Here is a 21,180-nt window from a genome sequence, read left to right as displayed (position 1 = left end):
ACTTGACTTTAATTCAGAGTAACCAGATGTTTGCTTTTTCTAGGGGCAGTGTCATCTGGTTACTTTGCTAAAACCAAGTAGTTGCTCAATAACTGGCTGGAGGGGGGAAGGGAACATGACATTCCTGAATAGTCAACAGGCATTTTAGACTAAGAATACATACGGATGTGTGTATTTTGCAGCCCATAGACAATTCCTATTATTACTGAGTTTTAACAACCCACAGTTACATGTTACAAAATGCACTTTTGCAGAAAGATTCAATATCTCTGTTGTCCTGCATAGCAAATATGATTTTAGCATGAACCAAAACATGTACAGCATCTCTGCTGCAGATACACTGTTAGCCTGAATGACTACACTGACTCAATGTGTATCATTTGGTTGTCTGTTCCGATCATTTTCTAAAAATGTCCCGATCATAGGTCCAGACTAGAGCGATGTTAGTTGAAAGCATGGCAAGATGTTTCTCATTGACCTTTGAGATACACTCTTTTCTTGTAAATTACGCATGCACATGTTGGGCACAGATGATTACAACATTTAAAAGTTAGTCAACAGGATAATTTGTCCATAATTAATTCCCTGTTCAAGGCTACAAAAATGCAAGTACCATAATCTGTTTTGGAAACAGAAGATCAATAACTGATGTTTACTGGTCCATTTCTCTGCTTTGTAGTCAAGGCCCACAGATTATAAAGTATAGTATGTACACAGAGACTAATTGATTGCGTTTCTATGTAGACTGCCAAGTTTCATGAACCTGTTACGCTGGACTTCCTCGATGCAGAGCTGGAGAATGAGATCAAAGTGGAGGTTTGGAAAATGGATTATTACAACTCTTACAACTCTATTAGCTCATATCACATCAATAGCACTGTCATTTCTGAATATAGCATGATTGATTTATCACCTCCATTTTAAATTGGTTAATTCATTTTATGTTTGATCATTTGGTCAACAGATGAGAAAAGAAATGATCAACGGTCTAACAGGGAATTACACAATATCTACATTGGTGAAATCCCAAGATGAGGTAATTTTATATTGACAGGATGTTGGAGTCCATGGCAGTTCTAAACATATTTGCTTAGAAAATGTAAAATGTACTGACAAAACTGTTGCCCTCAAAGCGCTACATTGACTTAGGCCAGAGGATGTACACCTTTGCACCAGTGAAGGGGACGGATTACAGGTAAATATCATATATTAGGTATGAAATGAGAAATCCTTTGCATGTGTTAAGTAATTTTTTAACATACTTCAGTCCAGAAATAGACAAACTCCAGATGCTTTGCACTGACACAGTTTGCAAAATGTTCATCATCATTGCATAAAACCATTTAGTTCTCGTTGGGATTGGAGCTGGACTGTGGTCTTAAGTTCAAGACAAAGTCCAGACACACTTTAGAGTGATATAGGTAAAGCCATGAGGGACCAGTGTTCACGACTTATGTTTACTTATTGGAAAATTCAGCCACCTGCTAAAAAATCCTTAGCAGGACTTACTGAAAGATTTGCTATGATGATTTTTTTTTAAATTGTTTTTATTGTGTGTTTTTGCATGTGAATTGATTGGTTGAGCAAAATGATGTGCATGCATTTAATGTCTCAGACAATGGTTCAACAATGCAGTGAAACAAAAATATGGATTTACAAAAACTCATGCACAATTCTGTAAAATCACAAAATAGTTGCAGTACAGAAGCTTAAATAATTTTGTATATGGCAAGAAAAGTTCCATGTAAATATACAGTACATACTCTTATGATATTTATCTGTGTGTGTGTGTGTGTGTGTGTGTTCTCTCTCAGCCTGGCCCTGGTCCTTCCTGACTACAGTATGCATTACATCCAGGCCAACATTGCAGACACAATCACCCAGGCAAAATGTAAGTGCTAATCTAAATCAGTTCAATCGCTTGTGCCATTCTTAGTTTTTCCACTGAGTAACATTTACCTCCATTAATATAGACAGTAGACAAATAGTGCTGGATGGAAAATGACTGCTAATGTTCTAGTGACATTATTGCTCTTCATGTAAGGCTGAGAAACACTCGGGCCTCAGCTTATGGTTCCTATCCATCACTTATAATGCCCCATGCACATACACAACCACATACATCTATATTACCCCTGCATGTCCTTGCCTCTTGTGTCGCTATGGCAACACACACCCTCAGTTGTGGTGCTGTTCAAAGTTTTTGTTGCCAGACAGCGGGACGAGTGGCTCCAGTGTCCGCTTTCACACATATAGTACTCATCAATTCATTTACAGCTAAGTAATTCTGTTGCTGTGTGTGTGTGTGTGTGTGTGTGTGTGTGTGTGTGTGTGTGTGTGTGTGTGTGTGTGTGTGTGTGTGTTCATGCTTAAGCCTATATCTAACACCATACAGTGGATCAGAGGTTCCATATGTGTGGCGTTGTCGTCTCATGTCCCTCTATTCCCACTAGTAAAAGATGTCATTGACTTATAGTGTTACTCAAAGGACAGTTTTATTGTGTGTGTGTGTGTGTGTGTGTGTGTGTGAGTGAGTGTGTGTGTGTTCATTGCCTATATGGAGCCATCCCTGGCTAGAGTCTGTCCCTCTGTCCGTATGTTTTCTGGTCTGCCTGGCTTCACTCAATACCCAAAAGTGGGCTTTAAAGAATGTTTTGGTAACTTTGTAATACACAGCGAACTAGCCTTGACAACCATACTTATGGTTTAGTATGTCCAAAAAAAACTTTTACCAATTTCCAATGTGTATCATACATTATGGGCCCTATCTTGCACAATTGCCTTTGTACACCGACGCATGTATCATTCCTACCCGACGCTCAGCGGACTTTTCCCTCCACAGACACACATCGGTAAATTAGGGAATGTATTTGCGCTCCCGGGGGTGGTTCAGCAAAAAGAGGAGGCCTGTTCCGGCGCAAACGTTCCCTGGTGCTATTTTGCAGTTTCAGAAAACAATTCCGCCACTGACCAGGAAAAACCTGGTCTAAAGTCAGTGGCGCTAGTGTAAAGTCAGTAGCGTGTTATTCAGATGCTATTTTAGGGGCGCATGCTTGGCCATAATGTAGCGTGTGCACAACGCGCATACACTTTGCTTCCCTCATCAGCAGTTCCTATTTTTGCAAACCATACATAATTACAAGGAAAAATATTACTGAAAATGTGCTTCAGGTGTTTGGATAGAGCAGGAGGCACTACAGTACAGTCCTCAAAAGGTTGCAGCATTCTTTGTGGCTTGTTGTGTTTTACACAACATTTCCATGAATCATGGATGTGTTGATGACATAAATGAGGAAATATTAGAGGACTTAAAGGAAGTCGAAGTCAGCACAGAACATGCAGGTGACTGGTTCCATCAATCCTACTGCTCCGAATAAGTGACAAAATAACGCCAACATGTTCCTATTTACATGTTGTGATTTGTACAGTCACAGCGTGTACAAAAAACAACGTAACATGAGACACAGCCACCTTCTATCCCTAAACAAACCAGGAACTATATTCTTAGGCGGAAGAATATAGTACTTTGGCGGAGTGATATGCTCGCAGCAAGCCGGTCTGAGAATATAGTTCCCGGCTTGTTTAGGGATAGAAGGTGGCTGTGTCTCATGTTACGTTGTTTTTTGTACACGCTGTGACTCTACAAATCACAACATGTAAATAGGAACATGTTGGCGTTATTTTGTCACAATTTGGAGCAGTAGGATTACTGGAACCAGTCACCTGCAGGATCTGTGCTGGGCTAAGCTAACGCTGGAGCCGTCAGACAGCATTACAGCACGCACAGAGATGAGAAGGGTATGTATGGACTTGTCTAACTCTGGGGGTTACGGTGAATAAGCTAAAGTCCCAATAAATCGGCGTGTTCCTTTAAGGAGACGTGATGTTGAACTATGTCGGGATTGGACACTGCGGCGGAATCTGGTCCTGGAGTGGCGATGCGCTCCTGGTGGAGCAGTTGGACGGAGATGGAGTGGGGGGAAGAGGAAGGGGCACAACAGGTACAGGTGGTGCGTTTGGAGACCCACGCTCCATGGCTGCAGCAATCCTCTCCAGACTTGAGGAGATGCGCCCAAGAGGACGCAGCAACATCGCCACCCGGACAAGACGGGCATTTATTACTTTTCCGCATCCCGGACAGCTCCCGCTGGCGTGCACCAGGCAAATCCGCCGTTACAATAGCAATCCGCCATGGAACAAGCGCGCCTGCTCTTAAAGGGAATGTGAGATGACGCTCTGATTGGTCTATTGCACGTTAAAAAAAGTCCATCCATCCATCTTCCATCTTCGTCCGCTTATCCGGCAGGGGACCCCAAACTTCCCTTTCCCGAGCAACATTAACCAGCTCCAACTCTGGGATCCCGAGGCGTTCCCAGGCCAGGTTGGAGATATAATCCCTCCACTAGTCCTGGGTCTTAAGCGAGGCCTCCTCCCAGCTGGACGTGCCTGCAACACCTCCCTAGGGAGGCGCCCAGACACCATCCTTACCAGATGCCCGAAGTGTATCATATATTATAAGTTTGATTTCCCACCTTTAGTCAGCAATTGGTTATCTTTATTCCAGAAAGCTGTAAAAAATCAACTGGCAGAGACTTGAAGTTTGCTTGACATTGGTAATCCATCACAGTGAAAAAAAATTGTCTAGCCGAGTTTCATTAAGTGCAGTTGTGAAGCAGGGACCAGTTTTAAAAACCCTTCTTGGTGGGGCTTTTGAGGTTCTTCCAATGTCTGATATGTAGTTGTTGGTCTGGCACATGAATGCTTGAGCAATTATGTGAAAAAATAAGACCAGAGGACACAAACATTTTTCTTTTTTTTAAAGATGATATGAATTTGGTTGTTTCGCAGCTGAATCTGAAATTTTGACTTATCCATGAACTCACCATCAGAGATAGTAAATTACTTTAACAATATCAAGGTAACAGAATGCAAGTTGATTTTCATGGAAGCAGACAATGGCTGCTTAAATGGTAGGGAAAAAATATGTGAACTGTACATATGCAATAGTTGTAATTATAGTTGAAACCCAGTGATTGGGTCCTTTTTATTCAATGTCATTACGGAGAACAAGCCGGAGCCTTAATGACTACAATGCCAAACCCCAAATCTAAAACCAAGTCTTATCCCTATAATTCAATGGATAATCTAGTGAAGTTTTTGTCCCTAAGAAGAAGGGAAGTCCTCCAGATAGATAGATAGATAGATAGATAGATAGATAGATAGATAGTTTCTTTTTTTATTGATCCCAAAAAAAATGGGAAATAATGGTGTTGAAGCAGCAAAAATATCAGACACACAGCACACATACAGAGTATACATTAAATAATAGGAAACAATATACATTAAATAATAATTGAATACTACACAAGCAATAAATAATGTGACTGCATGAACAGATTGTTGTCCCCACAACGTCTTTACAGATGACACTGCAGATGAAAACTAGCCTTTTGGCTAAATCTGGCATAATTACAGAAATGTTTACTAATATGCACTGTCCCTTTCAAATAAAATAAAGATTACACACATAACCGGACATACAAACACACACGTACATCTTAACCTAAATTACCTTAAACACCCCTTTCATCTCCCACTAGGTAAACTCTTAAGTGTTTCATACTTTTGTATACAATATTCTTATTCAATGTCCATTTGAATAAAATATTGTGTGTAACCCTGTTGGCTTATTTCCTTTACTGCTCTTTTTTTCAATTCCCTCTTTCCTATCCTCATCTTTTTATCCTCCTCTCCTCCTCCTCCTCCTCCTGTTCTCCTGCCCTCCTCAACTCTTGACCATTCCTGGTCTGTTGGATCCCCCTGCAGCGTTTTTGGGCAAGTATTCTCCTCCTGTGCTTTACCTCATAACCCTTGTCTTCTTAACGCTCACACTACCAGCATACTTTGGATGTAACTTCACTTCTAATTGGTTTGTCATATGTGGTGTTGCAGACACACTAACACAGAAGCATTTATTTTTCTGTTTTTCTTCACTTAGTGGCTTCTGATTAATAATGACAATTCTGTTACACAGAATCAAGCTGGCATCTGCTCAAAGAAGCAGTGCTTCGCATGCAATGCTCGCCCACACAGCGTGTCGCAGATGGTGTGTGTGTGTGTGTGTGTGTGTGTGTGTGTGTGTGTGTGTGTGTGTGTGTGTGTGTGTGTGTGTGTGTGTGTGTGTGTGTGTGTGTGTGTGTGTGTGTGTGTGTGTGTGTGTGTGTGTGTGTGTCCGTGTGTGTGTCCGTGTGTGTGTGTGTGTGTGTGTGTGTGTGTGTGTGTCTGTGTGCGCATGTATGTATTTAACCCCCACCTGTTCCAATGGCCCTCAGATGTGGTTTTGGCACTAACCCACTGTAGCAGGAACAACAGAGGACAGGATGTTTGCATTATTTAAAGGTGAAGCCATAAAGGAGAAAGCTGTGAGTCTGCACCCAAAACATGAGTTTTTCGGTGCTTTTCTTTGTATTCTTTAGTTTTCTCTTTTTGACTCACTTTTAGTGAGTTTTACAACCTTGTTAAATAACTCCTAATGGAAAACTGGATCCCTCTTAACACACTAAGCTTCAGCTCAGCTGTTCGTCCTTCTGTGTGCTTTGTCATCAGCTTTGTCTTGTTTGTGCTCATTGAATCAAAAATCGCTACAGAACATGTTTAAAGGTGCAGTAGGTAAGACTTATAAAACTAACTTTCTGTCATATTTGCTGAAACTGACCGTATGTTCAAGTAGAACTACATGAAGCAGGTAATTTAAAAAAAAATCTGGCTCCTCTGGCACCACCTACAGCTCCTTGTTCAGATGTTCACCAATCAGGGCCAGGGGGGGTGTCTAATTGCGTGTCAATCACTGCTCATGCACACAAATTCATTCTCCCTTGTGGGGGGAGGGCTTAGGAGAGTGTTTTGGGCTTTGGCTGAAAAGGGAGACGGACTGAGAAGTTGTTGATGTTAATTTTTTGGCTAAGTCTTGGATCTTCGCATTCCTACCTACAGCACCTTTAAGCTCTGTGTTTTAACTGAAACTGAAGCTCCGATTTGTGTCTTCTTTATACTTGTTCAGTGGGTGAATATAAATGTCAATTAAAAAAACTTAAGTGAACTTGAAAACCTATCATGTCCAAATTCCCACTATCCCACTATCTTTTTGATGCTGGTTCTTGTCTTCCATATTTCTATGTGTGACACTGATTCATACTGAAATCCATTCACATTTTGGATGTATTGTAGCTGCATGTCTTAGATTTTGCACTGATTCCGTTATTCACAAAAGGGGCAGGAATGTCCTCATCGGTGTGAAAAGGCGTGTGAGAGTGCAGAAAATATAAGCAGTCGTCACTCCCCAAATCTCCCTGCTATCTATCATTACTAGATACTTTGTTGGATTAGCAAGTGGTGACCGAATATCACAGAACAAACACATGGCTTCAATTATTTCCCAATCATGACCACCATAGAGGGCAAGGAGTAGCCCATGTCGTCATGAGAAATTTTGCTGTACAGTATAATCAACTGTCAACACGACATGCTTTGGAGAATGTCAAAGGAACCTTAAGGTTATGAGCTGTGGTTAATATTCCTCATATGTGCAGTAGTGTAATGCAAATACATCACTGAAGTGCAGTAACTTCACAGCTTTACTGTATCACCAAAAGAATGCTAATACTAATGCTAAAAACACATCTAAATCACAACTTTAAAAATCGCCTGACCACATTTTAAGCCTCTCTTTGTGTTCTCCATCAGCAATGTCTCCATTTACATCCAAAGGCCTAAAACCTTTTGTTTGGAATGCAATATTTCTATTCAGGACTCGCTCTGTGAATAAAATATTGTGTCACCTTTGACCCCTGTGGTTTTGCCCTGTCTTTTTATCCCCTTTCTTTTTCCTCTTGTCTTTACCTCCCTGGGGGATGATTCTCTCGTTCGCTCACTTTCTCTCTGCTGGGATTTTTTTCCACTCCAGGGAAAGATGGCAAGTATTTTTTCCTTTACTTTTAATGTCTTTCCTCTTGTTCTTGAGCCTTGTCGGTCCTTTACCCAGCATGTCTGGCCAAGCCCAAGATTCTAGTCCTTATTTGTACCTGATTTTCAGCTGTGTGCAATACGGTGTTTAATTTCTGTGCAGTGTAAATCTGTCCACAACTGTTGCTTCAGTTGTATGAGTTATGTGGTTAATAATTTCCTATTTTCTCTTTGTGAGTACCCACTCCTCCCTTTACAAAGCTACCTTGCATTTTAACTAAATATCTTAAAATCAGGACCTTGAGTGTATAAGAATTACATTAGAGGGGTTGAATATGTGGAGCTATGGTGCTAATGTTTTACTGCTCAGTCTGTCAAGAGATTTTTTCTGGTCCCTGTATTTATGCGTTATTAAATATTCAACAGGTGTTCAATTTTGCCCAGTGGAGCACCATCTCATCTGCATACAGTACAATGGTTATAGCAATTGAATGTTGTCCTGTCTAATAATAACCTGCGTGGGAGGAAGATTAATAATACTTTATACCTTTCACCAGTTTCTGAAAGCCTGATGGCAGACAAGTTTGATGAATATGGATATACATTTATTGCACCGAGGTAAGATTTATTGAATTTAGATATCATTTGTTTGGGTTACATATTCGAAAAAAAAAAATGTCTTAACTCTAACATGATGATTATGGCTCAGTATAGAGGCAACCTTGTGAATTTACTTTTTTTCTGCTTACATGAATTTGTTACAAAGTGCTTTTGTTTCGCACAGGATGTACTGCAAGGACTTAAAGCCACCTGACAAGAACAAAAACAACACTGAGTTCCTCATTGAGTTCAACAACTACATTGACACAAAGACTCCAAACAACCCCATGTGTGAGTATCAAAAACACTTGCATGCTCCTGGTGCCATTAACTAAGACATTTGTCTTGAGAATCAAAGCTTTTTTACTGGATCTTATTGTACTCTGCAGCACACTTGGACCTCATTGTCACTACAGGCTCTTATTTAAATCTCAGAGAGCTGCTATGCTTTACAGTATTTGCTATAGTATGTATATGTGAATGAATCACAGCCATCTGGCTTGGCATTAAGGTGTGCATTGAACATTTAATGGAAGAGCGCCAACCAAAACCTATTCCCAGAGGTCTCTCTTTCCAGTGAAATACAGGTCTGGCTGGATGGTTTGGTGTGCATGACCAGGCAAAGCTTTGTGATGTGGAACCCCTGTGTTCGTGTTACCCATTTGATGCTAACTCTAAAAGTCTGACCATCACACGCCTGAGTGCACATGTGTGAGGCACGTCGGCTTAGATGTGACACACACACTCGCGCACACACACAATATTCACCAGTAATATGCCTTCCACACCCCACCTATAGCCGCTCGACCTCATCCAATTACTGTGTGTTTGTGAGAAAAAGCAGGACACGTCAAGCCAGGAGCACAAGAGGAGCAATAAAACACAAATCAGGGGCCAGTGGACCTTCTCCAAAACATCTGACCAATGCATTAACATCCTTGCGATTTCTTGCATACACTCATTGATATGCTTTGCTCACTTTTTTTCTGCCCATTGAGTAAACCAAAAGGTCCCCGGATATTTATAAAAGATCTCCTTTAAGTTTGGTTTGACGATTTCAGTTTGAGAACTTACTTCAAACATCTCAACATGATCAATCCAATAAAACTTTTCACCCAATTGAAATATTACTTTCACCATTATTAGCTGCTAGTTTAATGGAGTACATAGGGAGTTCAGAGGGAGAGAGAGTAGGGCCCATGTGGACTATCGGCGGCTTGAGTATCGTTACACGCTTTACTTGGTTGAGCCACTGCAGTGGCGAAGAAGTTGAAGTACATTAGGAATTCCTGGGCTGCCTTCAATAAAAGACTCCTAATGAAAACCACTGCACTAGGAGGAAAGGTGGGGTAGGGGGGAAATAAAGTGTTACACCAGCTGTTTTCTCTGATGTGTGTGGTGTGTCATAAAGGTTGGAGGAGGTGGTGGGGCTATATCGACGAGCCTCGATGTTAATGGACTGAAGCGGGTCGTCGGAGAGTTCAAAGTGGTGGGCACTGACAAACAATGGGCGAGCGTCTTTTATCGCCTGTTATGATTGTCATGTGGTCTTGTCAGACGATGCCTGAAATGTTAAAAGTATTCCCAACTCTCTCCCTATTTTGTTTTATTCTTTGTCTTTTTAGTACCATATATACTCTATGGATCCTATATTATTTTTCTTTCGTTTTTCTTTTTCTTTTTGGTTAACTTTCCTTCCTTTCTTTTTTATTATTTGTTCCCTCTGGCATTTATTCCAGTAGATTCCTGTTACTCAGACATTTTGTTAGGTTCATAAGTCTGAAAAACATCATCTTATAAAAAGGAGACACTTTAAAGCTGATCAAAGACCTGACAGTTAATGGGATACTTTGACTATTTCTGATGGTATTCAAACATAACATCTTCAGGCTCAAGTGATGTTTTGCTGTTTAGGTAATGTGGAACTGGTGAACCGATTGCTCCTGGATGCTGGAATCACCTCATCTCTGATCAAGTATTGGAAAGGAACCGAGTTGCAGTAAGTGAAGAACCACAATGTTGCTACTTTACCATCAAGACTTTTTCGTGATCTAGCAAAACAAACTGAAATGTGGCATCAATTATTTGTTACTTGGCATTTGGTAACGAATGTCCAAGTGGAAATTCAATACAGATGGTTCAAGTATTTCAGCATCACCAGTAAATGTCATGCAGGCATAAAGCACATTCCAGCTTTTTGTAACTGTATGTTTTATAGCTTTATCTTCTCTGCTTGTCAGGCATGGTGTCTTGGCCAGATTTGTTGCCACCGATGGAGGGATCACACGGGTCTACCCCAAAAGGTAATTGTCAAGCTCTTATCTAATAAAGAACAATGTTGTGGTCTGCTAAGAAAGCTGCTTTCTATATTCTATAAATAACCATATTTGGTTGAAGTGTTTGCAGGCTAAGCAAAACAGGCAATATGCCCTTATTCCAATATCCCTACTTACCTCTTCCAGTAACTACTGGGGGATCCCAAGGCTTTTTCTGGACAGATGGGGTTTTTAATCCCTCCAGCAAACTCTAGGCCTGGCCTGTGGTGTTCTCATAGTAGAACATGACTGGAATACCTCTACATGGAGGCATTCATGGGGCATCCTAGTCAGGTTCCCAAACCACCTCAATTGGTTCCTTTTTAGTGCAAAGAAGCAGTGGGTCTACTCCATGCTCCCTCCAGATGTCCAAATGTCTCACGCCTAAGGGTCACTACCCAAAGATTATGTCCATAAGTGAGGGTTGTAATGTAAATTAACTGGAAAGCTTTATCTTCATGCTGCCATCTCACTTCTCAATGACAATGATCAGTGGTGTAGTAGGAATCTACAATGTAATCTTGATAAGATATTGTGGTATTTCACAGTGACAACTTACATATTGCATTACATTTTAAAAGTATCTGAGTTTTGGAATATATTGCAGACATCAAGGAAAAGGCAACATTTGACAATGTAGAGGTGTATACCTTGGAAGCAACTACATGTTTTGTTATTTGAGTTTAGGAACAGCAAGTTAGGCATGGATTGCCAGCATATAAACTGTGTTAAAGATCAGAAAATTGAGCAGGTTGTCTTAAGAGACAATGATGTAAATAAGTGTACAAGGTATCTATATGCATTTCAGCATCATGTTCTCAAAGGATATTGCCAAGTGGAAGCTTATAAAGAGAAAATGCAATGGACCCAATACAAGTCCTTGCAGCACCCCAGAGGAGAGATAATGACAAACAAAGTTGTTATTGTTGAAAATTACTCATTGTATTCTATGATGTAAAGGTGACTTAAACCATTGCTATACATAACTAGAAGGGGACTCGGAGAGCACAGTCTTCCACCAAGACCATGCCCTATCTCACAATGTTAACGAAAATGAAAGAGGATTTTTATCTGCTCCAAAATGTAATGGGTCCTTCCTTGGCCAATGCTACACCCTTTCACTAAGTTTCATGGAAATTGGGCCAGTAGTTTTTCCATAATCCTGTTGACAAACCAACAGACAAACAAACCAAACCAAAAACAGGTAACTACTGATGCCAATATAGTTTTAAAGTGGTTTGTAAGAATGTCACTGTCTGTGGTGTTGAAGGCAATGCACAGATCAATCTGGACTATTGGGATTAATGTTGGACCATAGAGCAGTAGTGGTAGTGTGCACATCCCCACTGGTGAGGTGCAGGGCAAAAAGGGGCTGGATACAACTGAAAAGAATGAGATGCCTGCACTCTGCTGATACTCCCATACGCTTATTGTGCTGTAACGTTTCGACCCTGCCCTTAATGTGCGACCGCAATCAGTAGATTGTTAACTACCTTCTGTAGTGAAGTTTCAATGTAATGAAATTACCCAAAGCCAGACTAAATACCATAATTTATAGTATTGAGTTAATTAGTAAGTGTCACTAAGTGGGTAAATGCAAATAATAGAAGAGCTAAAACAGTCTAGTAAGTTCAGAAAGCAACATCACTTTACTGTATTGCAGCCCGTAAAACCAGATAACACTAATGCCATATTATGAAATCCAAAATCTAAGACAATATCTGGTCTCATATCACGATATCGATAAAATATCGATTATATTGCCCAGCCATAGTCTACCGTTCTTAAAGAGATCTGGGGTGTGGTGTTTTTCTTGCAGAGAGGTTTGATAGTGGCATTGTTTGTGTGTGTATGTGTGTTGTTTTGTTTAAATGTGGTTGACAGTGCTGGGCTGTACTGGAAAGAAGAAGCAGAGACGTATGAGTCCAGTTTCTATAAGAGAAGTTTGGACAATGATCTGTACGTCTTCACTCCAACACCCTACCTTACTAAAGAGAACAGTGAGTAAAAGCCTGCATACATGTTTGCATAAGTGTGTGTTTTTCTGTGTCACAATGTGTATGCACATATATACAGTGTTCCCTTATTCCTCTTCTTGCAGCAAGTGACGACTCTGTCCTGGTGAGCAAAGCAGTAAATCTCAACATTGATGGCATCATACTCAAACCAGCGGGTAAAGACACACTCACACACAAAGAGAGAGTGGCAAATATTTACACTTTTATTCTCCTCATTTCTCAAGGTGTCTCTCTCTTTCTGCCACCGACATATAAACACATTCACACTTAGCTAGGTGTCTTATTTAAAAACCTACATTTGCAGCCTTATAACCCTATTCACGCCTTGATATCTTCTGACACGCACAAAGTATATATTATTTTTATATATTATTTACAGACCACTACTCATTTGTCTTATGCTCCCTCTCCCTCTGACATATACACACAAACACACACACACAAACCACACATCAAGTTGTCTCGTCTCCTCTGATCCTTGGCCAAGTTTGCATTTTCAAAGTTCAGAGAGTAAAGTTGACCCAGAGGTCCAACATGATCTAGGATGTCTGGCTTTTGTGTTTGATCCCAGTGGTAGGCGTGAAGTTGGACATTAGTGCCTGGATGGCAAGCTTTATCAACATCACACAGAAGATCAATGTGAGTGGATTATATCTGCATGACACATACCGTACGCACAAGGACACACCTTTTATCCAGACTGTGACTTTTCATTACTATGTTCTACTGTATTTTCAGTGCAATGATGAGATCTGTGGTTGCCAGCGAAACGATGTGGTAAGAGGTTTAATTCCATATTTTTATGCTTCCAGCTATTATTTATGGATAAGTCATAAGCATGCAATATTTTTTTAATCTCTATGTGATTCCAGTATGTAGACTGTGTCATTCTGGATGATGGGGGCTTCCTTGTGATGTCCAATCGAGATGAATATATTGATCAGGTGAGCCTCTGCATTTTACTCTCACAAAACTAAAAATCAAACCACTTTCAAATATATACGTTCCCGCATACTTTATAAGGGGTTATTAATTGTTACTAATGGCTTTATCAATGATTGTTAAATCATTCATCTATGCTTTATAGGTCATTTTAGAACAAATATTAGGTTTTGAAAATACCATTGGCTGGTCTTAATACATTGTATTTTGAAATAATGTAGTTATAAATGTTAATCCATTAATAAATGCTTATGCGTTTTCTTACTTACTAATAACGTATTGAGTCTGGAGTTGTACATGTTAATAATAAGGGTTTTAATCATCAAGTCTTGATCGATAACCTATTCAAAAACTGATCTATAACGCATCGGTAAATTATATATTAACCACTACCATGATTATAGTTATAACTTAAAACTTCATTATTAAGGATGGCTTATTACAACGCAGGCCTAAATGTATTTTAAGGTTATTTAAAACTTGTGTTTGGTCCTCTAAGTTGAATTTGTTTTACAACCTACTAACAACTGCAACGTTCCTGCTCAAAATACTTTTTGTTCTGTATGAAGAACTCACGGCACTTATACAGTTTTAATTAAAGCTTTGGCAGGCAGTTTATTATTGCCGTCGTTGGGGAATAATTCCATAATAATCTTTCAGCATATTGTAATTCAAGTGGTTTGAGAGAAAACTAGACTTCTGCACCTCCTCTGGCTCTGATCTAGCTGTCACAGGAGACTTTGGTCAATCATAGATCATTTCAGAGGGAGAGATTCATTCTCTGCCAATGCATTGCCTGTGCAACAAAGAGGGGAGAGGGACAGCTGCAGAAAGAGGTCTCGCTCTACTTTAAATTGTGGCATTTTTGGCAATCTATCTCACTGCAAGTTTAATGTACTGAAAAGCTCTATAAAATTGTCTTATCCTAAACAAGACCGAGTTTGTCCAAAAGGGAGTGTACTTTGCACACATACTAAACTGTGACCAATTAATAAAGCCTCTCAAACACAATTTGACCTATCTTTACACACACAAACATATATAGTAAGCGCGCACCTTTTTCCCCACTCCTTATGCTAAATGCTAACAGTGGGTCCCTGCTGTCATCTGAGTAAATGTTTTTTCATGCGGCCTCGGCTCATTCCTAATCAGGCCTGGGTGTGCGCTGGATAAATCAGTGGCCCACTGAAGTTTGGCAGCAGCACTAAAACCCAGGGACCTGACGCCTTGTTTAGAGAAGGCTGTGTGCCCTCAATCATATTTCCTACAGGAGCAAAGTTTCTCTCTCTCTCTCTCTGTAAGCTTCTCGCTTGCTCTCCCTCGTTATGTCTTTCATTCCTTTACTTTCTCTGAAACCCTTGGGGAGTCTGCAGCCAACAAGGCTGTGACTGTTAATTCATTATTTGTTTTACTGCACAGGGAAAGGAGAGAAGGCTCCCTTTACCTCATAGATTGGAAGATTTATATATGCTTTGGCTGTGAGACTAAAGAGGAAAGGATATGTGGAGGACGGCTTGTTAGCGGTGACCTTAACAAAGTGGAAGGAAAGGGATAGTTTGCATTTCCTCACACACATACACACACACACACACACACACATAGATGAGTACTACTTACTGTACATACTCCCTCCTGGATACGCAAGTACTTAAACACTCCAACGCGCACGGCCATGTCACACCTGCCGAGACAAAGTACTTCCGCTTAGTAGAAATTTATGGCTGCCTGGTGGACTGTGTTAATCAGATTATACTGAAGTCCATCTTCCTGGTTTGAGGGTGATTTACTGAGTCTCTGTGTGTCTGTAAATTTAGTGTTAACATTTTCTGGGCATGTATACACTTACTTAATTGTTTTTGTGCATGTGTTTTACATACATTTAAAAATTGTGGGTTGACAGTATAAAAGTGTTAGAGTGCTCTGTAAATGAAGAATATTGAGGTACACCTCATTTTTCAGCTTCAAGGTTTTTCACTCATAAAGAGGGTTCAAACGTTTCTCCGACCTTTTATTACTGAAACAATTTCCGCAATGAATCCTTAGGTTAGGCACTGATAGTCTGTTAAATTAAAGGCTTGACTGTATGTGGGGAATATGTATATGCTTTTTGTGCTGTGAGTTAGATGAGAAGATTAATATCGCTCTCCAACGTTGGCACGGTAAATGAAGCTTCCGCCAGCAGCCGGACATAGTGATGACCTAAAATGTAATCGTTAAACCTTCGTTATTTGACGACATGCTTTACTTGCATAGATCCTATTCCTAAACAGATCTTCATTCTCCTGTCTCCTTGTCTTTAGATCGGGCGTTTCTTTGGTGGTATCGATCCGATCCTCATGGTGAACCTGGTCAACTCGTCCCTGTTCACCTCTAAGAAGACCTTCGACTACCAGTCGCTCTGTGACCCAGAGAAAGAGAGCAAGGCGGCTGCGGGCCTGCGATCCGTCTATGTGGTGAGTTACATAAGCCAGAGACCATTCACACACAACCTACCACACACACACACACACACACACACACACACACACACACACACCGAGCCACCCACATATGCGCACCCACACTTACATGTTCACACATTTTGATAGCGACACGTTTATTTACTCATTTCCCTGCAAGTACACATTTGTAGCCATACATGCTTGCTTATACCCTTCCAAATGGTCACGCACACACAAACGGCCACTCACCAGGGAGCCATAAATCTGTATAGAGCAGAGGAGAAGGGAAGCAGAGGGTATGGTGAAAGCGTTAGAGTGGGAGTTTGCAGTAACAGTAACAGGATTAGGTGGTCTAGCGTGCTTGGCTAACACACCAAGTGATGTAGAAAGAGGCACTGTTTTTCATCACTTACAAAATGCACAAGTTACAGTGAAATGATGCAAACTGTCTGCAGACATTTCAGTCATGCAGATTAATTTCTCTTTAATGCTGGAAGGCCATGGCAGGTAGTGGTAAATGCAGGTAATAAGCTGATACCTCAGAAAGAGATTAAAGTATCTGTAGGTATTTACCGATGCAGAAATTCCCCCTCATTTATAGACAATTGAAACCACGTAATTTCCCGACTTGGACCACAAATGTGTACAACACGCATGAGTTACCAAGGTAAGATGAAAGGTGCACTTATTTTCTGATCAAAGACGCCGTCAACAGCCGGCGATGCCTCTAACACGGTTAGTTTAGAGACTCCTTGATGACTCAACACGCCATCAACTGAAGCGAAGGGATGCAGCACTCATTCACCAAAACAAGGCCCTCGCATGCTAACCATAATCAAAGCAGCATGTTGGGCCTTTTTATTCAAACCGTGTGCTACTTTGTTTTCTCACTAGCTCTTTGTTTACATATTTATGCTTGCATGTGTTGAGGTTGATTGTGTTCTAATTTCCTCTGAGAGGGAAGAAAATAAAATCTCTGGCTGATCTTTTGATCTTTGTGCCTGGCAAAACTGGACAGTCTGCAGCCACTTTAAACACAAGCAGGATGTTCAGATTTGCTCAACTGGCTTAAAATTATTTTTCTGAAGATTATTATAGACTTGATCTTGTCCTCTGATATTAATTCTCATTTTGTTTGTTCCCCTCAGCCTACAATTGCAGACATTTTGAATTTAGGATGGTTCGCGACAGCTGCGGCCTGGTGAGTCCTTTTTTTCTGAACTTTTTCTATATGGTTGGCATTAGTGTCAGCCCTTTTTTTTTTCTCAAATGATTGATAACAAAAATATACACTATAAAAGCAAGTATTTTAAGTCCTTAAACTCAGATCCTAATGGAAAGCAGGCAAGGATTTGTTTCTCCAAATGGACATATAGCATCTGTTTAATAGCTGAATTGTTCCCAGGACAGTCAACATTCCACAAAATCTTCCCCTGATTTATTGATACATAGCATTAGCATAGCATTTACACAGATGATTTATTGTGGATTATGTTCCAATGAATCCAGACATCTGTCATCCCTGGGTTTGCTTTTGCTCTTAGGTCAATACTGCAACAGTTACTGGTCAGCATCACATTCCCCAATTTCCTGGACGCAGGTGAGTTTCCGTCAATTTGACACAGAGAAAAGAACAGTGCTTTAATACGTTGTTGTTTTTTTTGCAATATTGAGCTAGCTCTGGACCGCCTTAATGCTCTCATGATGGAAATAAAGTCTGTTTTAATTTTTACTTTGACAAGTTCTTAAAAGATATTGAACACGTTACGTTTTCTTTTTAGAATTCTGGTGAAATACGCACAACATGCCAAGAATCTGTAGTGATTAACAATATTGTCCGTAGAAACAGTTGAACGCTCCTCTTCCGATAATTTCATATGTGCAACATCTTGCACACATGAGCCAGACATTGCAAATAGAGTTATGTTTGGTGGGTTATTTTGTGTGGATCCATGCAAATGCGTGTCCAGAAAATATAGATTGCCAACAGATCCAAGATAACAGAACAGGTCTCTCATCGTTCATAGTTATATACATACAATATGCCATGTGATGAAAACGATACTTGTTAAAGGATCATCTCATCCAAATTATGAAAAACTTATGTATACTGGTAAAGACCTAAGCGGATTAAACCTGGGTTTAATTTCCTCAGGCTTTGAGATATCTGTCGCTGAGATTTCTGACTCCACTTCAATGGAGGTGACAGCTGACCACACAGTCAAATCATCAAGACTATTTCTTCAGTAGAACCTTGTACTAATGAAAACCAGCCACATTTATTCCTGTGTATTGTATGGAGTAACCAACACAATACCCATTTGGGAAATAAACGTTCCCGTTAATTTTTTAAATGCTGTGTAAACCACAGATTTCCTCCATTCACGTCCACATTTGTTAGGGTGACTACAGAGTCTCGGAGAGAATTATCTCAAAATCTGGGGAAATAACAGCAAAAGTATTGAAATGATTAGAAGTATGTCAGAAACCATTTTCAGCAAACTTTGGAGGGGGAACCTCAGCTTCTCCTCCATCTCCCCTGTCACCGCGAGGGGCGCGCAGATCGCCGCCAGTTCTTCCACCTGCGGTACCTGGGCACGCCTCTCACCCTCGGATTCACCGCTCCATACCTCGGTTCACACCGGCGCCACGGAGGGCTGCTGCTTCTGTCTCAGTTGTTCCTGCATCCACTCAGTCCTCACAGTTGCGTTCTCCGACTGCCCCACCCCCTCCCCCCACCCCTAACAGCCGCTTATTATCGGAGATTCCATCATAAGGGATGTCACAAAAAAAAATCAGTGGTTACGTTTTGCTTCCCTGGTGCTAAAGTGGCGGATCTTACGGAAAAGATTACCAGCATCCGGGCCAAGCACAGTAATGGCCGCAACATTGTGCTGAACCTAGGATGTAATGACATCACTAATCAGGCATCTGAACTGTTAAAACGACACTTTTGCAACCTCCTCGACTCCCTCACGGTACACAGCAAAGAGGTTTTTATCTCCGGTCCCATCCCTCCACACAACCGTGGAATGGGTCGTTTCAGGCGCATACTCAGCCTCCACACCTGGCTGCAGTTGGCCTATGCAGCCCGAAACGTTCCGGAAATGCCAAGCTTTTTGTGTGTGTGTGTGTGTGTGTATATATATATATATATATATATATATATATGTGTGTGTTAATATATGTATGTGTGTATATGTGTGTTTTGGAATTGGCTGTTTACATGAATACACCTGAATGCTCTTGTGTGTGCTTCCACAGCTGAGATGGATGATGAAATGTCAGACGCCATGCTCAAAGAGGTCTGCATCACAGAGCAAACTCAATACTACTTTGAGAACAATGACCGGTCTTTCAGAGGCACAATCGACTGTGAAAACTGCACCAGGTAAAACATATCCACTCATTCTCAGCTACACACAATACGCTATATATATATATATATATATATATATATATATATATATATATATATATATATATATATATATATATATATATATATATATATATATATAATATACACACACACACACATACATACATACACACACACACACACACACACACACACACACACACACACACACACACACACAGAGTATAGTTAAGGTCCAAATACACTTCCTGACCTGCAGTGATACGTTTGCATCCATGAGACACAAATGAAGTCCCCAGAGGTGGCACTAAAAGGGGGTTGTAAAAAATCACATGCCATGAAGGTGAAGTCAAGTCACTAGTGGGGACCACCGTCTTGGCATGTTTGTGTGTGTGATTGTGCACACGTGTGTGTGTGTACACCATTTTAAAGCTCCCTCGTGCCGGCTAATGGAGTGCCTGCCCGCATGCCGCGTGGCGTTCCTGCACATTAGCCGCACACACGTTTCTTTTTTTAACAACCACCATAAAAAAAGCAGAGAAAATCGTTTGTGCACCATCGACATGTGGGTTTCGGTAAAGGTCCTGGAGGACAGTGGGGTGGCACAGCAGGTTTGTGTCCCCTCGGGAATAGAAGCAGTTAGGAGACTTGATTGAACGATCTACTGTGTGCTTTTCATTGTGCTAAAGATTTCAAGGTTTCTGGAGTGTGGCTTGGTCATGTATGAAGAATAAGATCCAAATCTTAAACACTATATCGGGTGCACGGTGGACCTAAGAAACCTTAAATAGGAATATGTTTTGTTTTCTATGAGAAATAATTCATATCTACGACCAAAATTAGTGCCTACCTTTCTGTTAAAATATTGCATGGCTCAGTGAAATTGTATCTCCATCCTTCCTGGACTCAAGCCCATGTGTCAACAACCTCTCTTGTGTCCTCTCCAGGCTCTACCATGCTGAAAAGCTGCCCAAGACGAACCTGGTCTTTATCATCGCTGATGCAAAACTCACCTGCTCGTCCTGTGACACCAAGCCATTAATACAGGATGAACAGCAGTGTATCTTTTTACCAAACGCAGCCATCATCTGGCGCAGAACATGTGCATTTAATTCAGTAAACAGATGTTTTAAAAAGGTTGTGTTTTTGACAAGATAATCATGGGTAGACGCTGTCTTTAAGTCTAACTACTTACTATTCCCCTCATTTGCATCCTCTAAATTCCATAGCCATAATAATGAGTGAATATTTCCACAGTTATTGACATTTAACATTTTGGCCCAGAACTCAGATGTGTCTGCAATGGGTTTCTCTCTGCTGTGTCTGTAAAGCAGATGTTAGTGTAGGATTAGTCTGCTGAATAGCTTACAAACAAATCTATGATTCTATCTTAAACACAAAGGGCTGTGGTCAATTATAGATTAAGCCTCTTGGAAAACGCAATGCTCGAAAATGACTGCCATACATTGTCATTGAGGTATTGAGCAATGTTGCCTTACGTTTTATTAGTCCTTACAGAA

At 40.6% G+C, this 21,180-nt stretch overlaps 1 protein-coding gene across 3 annotated transcripts in view; it reads left to right on the top strand.

Annotated features, from left to right (window-relative positions):
- Window positions 1–21,180, top strand: part of LOC114549821 (voltage-dependent calcium channel subunit alpha-2/delta-1) — a 102,416-nt gene that overhangs the window by 76,381 nt on the left and 4,855 nt on the right. Inside the window, exons 19-38 of one of the 3 annotated variants that reach the window (XM_028570073.1) lie at window positions 745–816; window positions 965–1,036; window positions 1,134–1,195; window positions 1,815–1,891; window positions 5,827–5,835; window positions 7,964–7,972; window positions 8,520–8,580; window positions 8,747–8,853; window positions 10,477–10,561; window positions 10,803–10,865; window positions 12,762–12,877; window positions 12,979–13,050; window positions 13,467–13,534; window positions 13,634–13,672; window positions 13,768–13,839; window positions 16,138–16,290; window positions 17,427–17,479; window positions 17,823–17,878; window positions 19,543–19,669; window positions 20,608–20,720. In XM_028570073.1, coding sequence (XP_028425874.1) covers window positions 745–816; window positions 965–1,036; window positions 1,134–1,195; window positions 1,815–1,891; window positions 5,827–5,835; window positions 7,964–7,972; window positions 8,520–8,580; window positions 8,747–8,853; window positions 10,477–10,561; window positions 10,803–10,865; window positions 12,762–12,877; window positions 12,979–13,050; window positions 13,467–13,534; window positions 13,634–13,672; window positions 13,768–13,839; window positions 16,138–16,290; window positions 17,427–17,479; window positions 17,823–17,878; window positions 19,543–19,669; window positions 20,608–20,720 — 1,486 coding nt within the window. The remainder of the gene's footprint in view (window positions 1–744; window positions 817–964; window positions 1,037–1,133; window positions 1,196–1,814; window positions 1,892–5,826; window positions 5,836–7,963; window positions 7,973–8,519; window positions 8,581–8,746; window positions 8,854–10,476; window positions 10,562–10,802; window positions 10,866–12,761; window positions 12,878–12,978; window positions 13,051–13,466; window positions 13,535–13,633; window positions 13,673–13,767; window positions 13,840–16,137; window positions 16,291–17,426; window positions 17,480–17,822; window positions 17,879–19,542; window positions 19,670–20,607; window positions 20,721–21,180) is intronic. The other 2 variants (XM_028570074.1, XM_028570075.1) reach the window with 2 other exon arrangements.

Source organism: Perca flavescens, chromosome 23, assembly GCF_004354835.1.
Source record: "Perca flavescens isolate YP-PL-M2 chromosome 23, PFLA_1.0, whole genome shotgun sequence".
Taxonomy (NCBI): Eukaryota; Metazoa; Chordata; class Actinopteri; order Perciformes; family Percidae; genus Perca; species Perca flavescens.
This window is presented reverse-complemented; position numbering and strand designations above follow the sequence as displayed.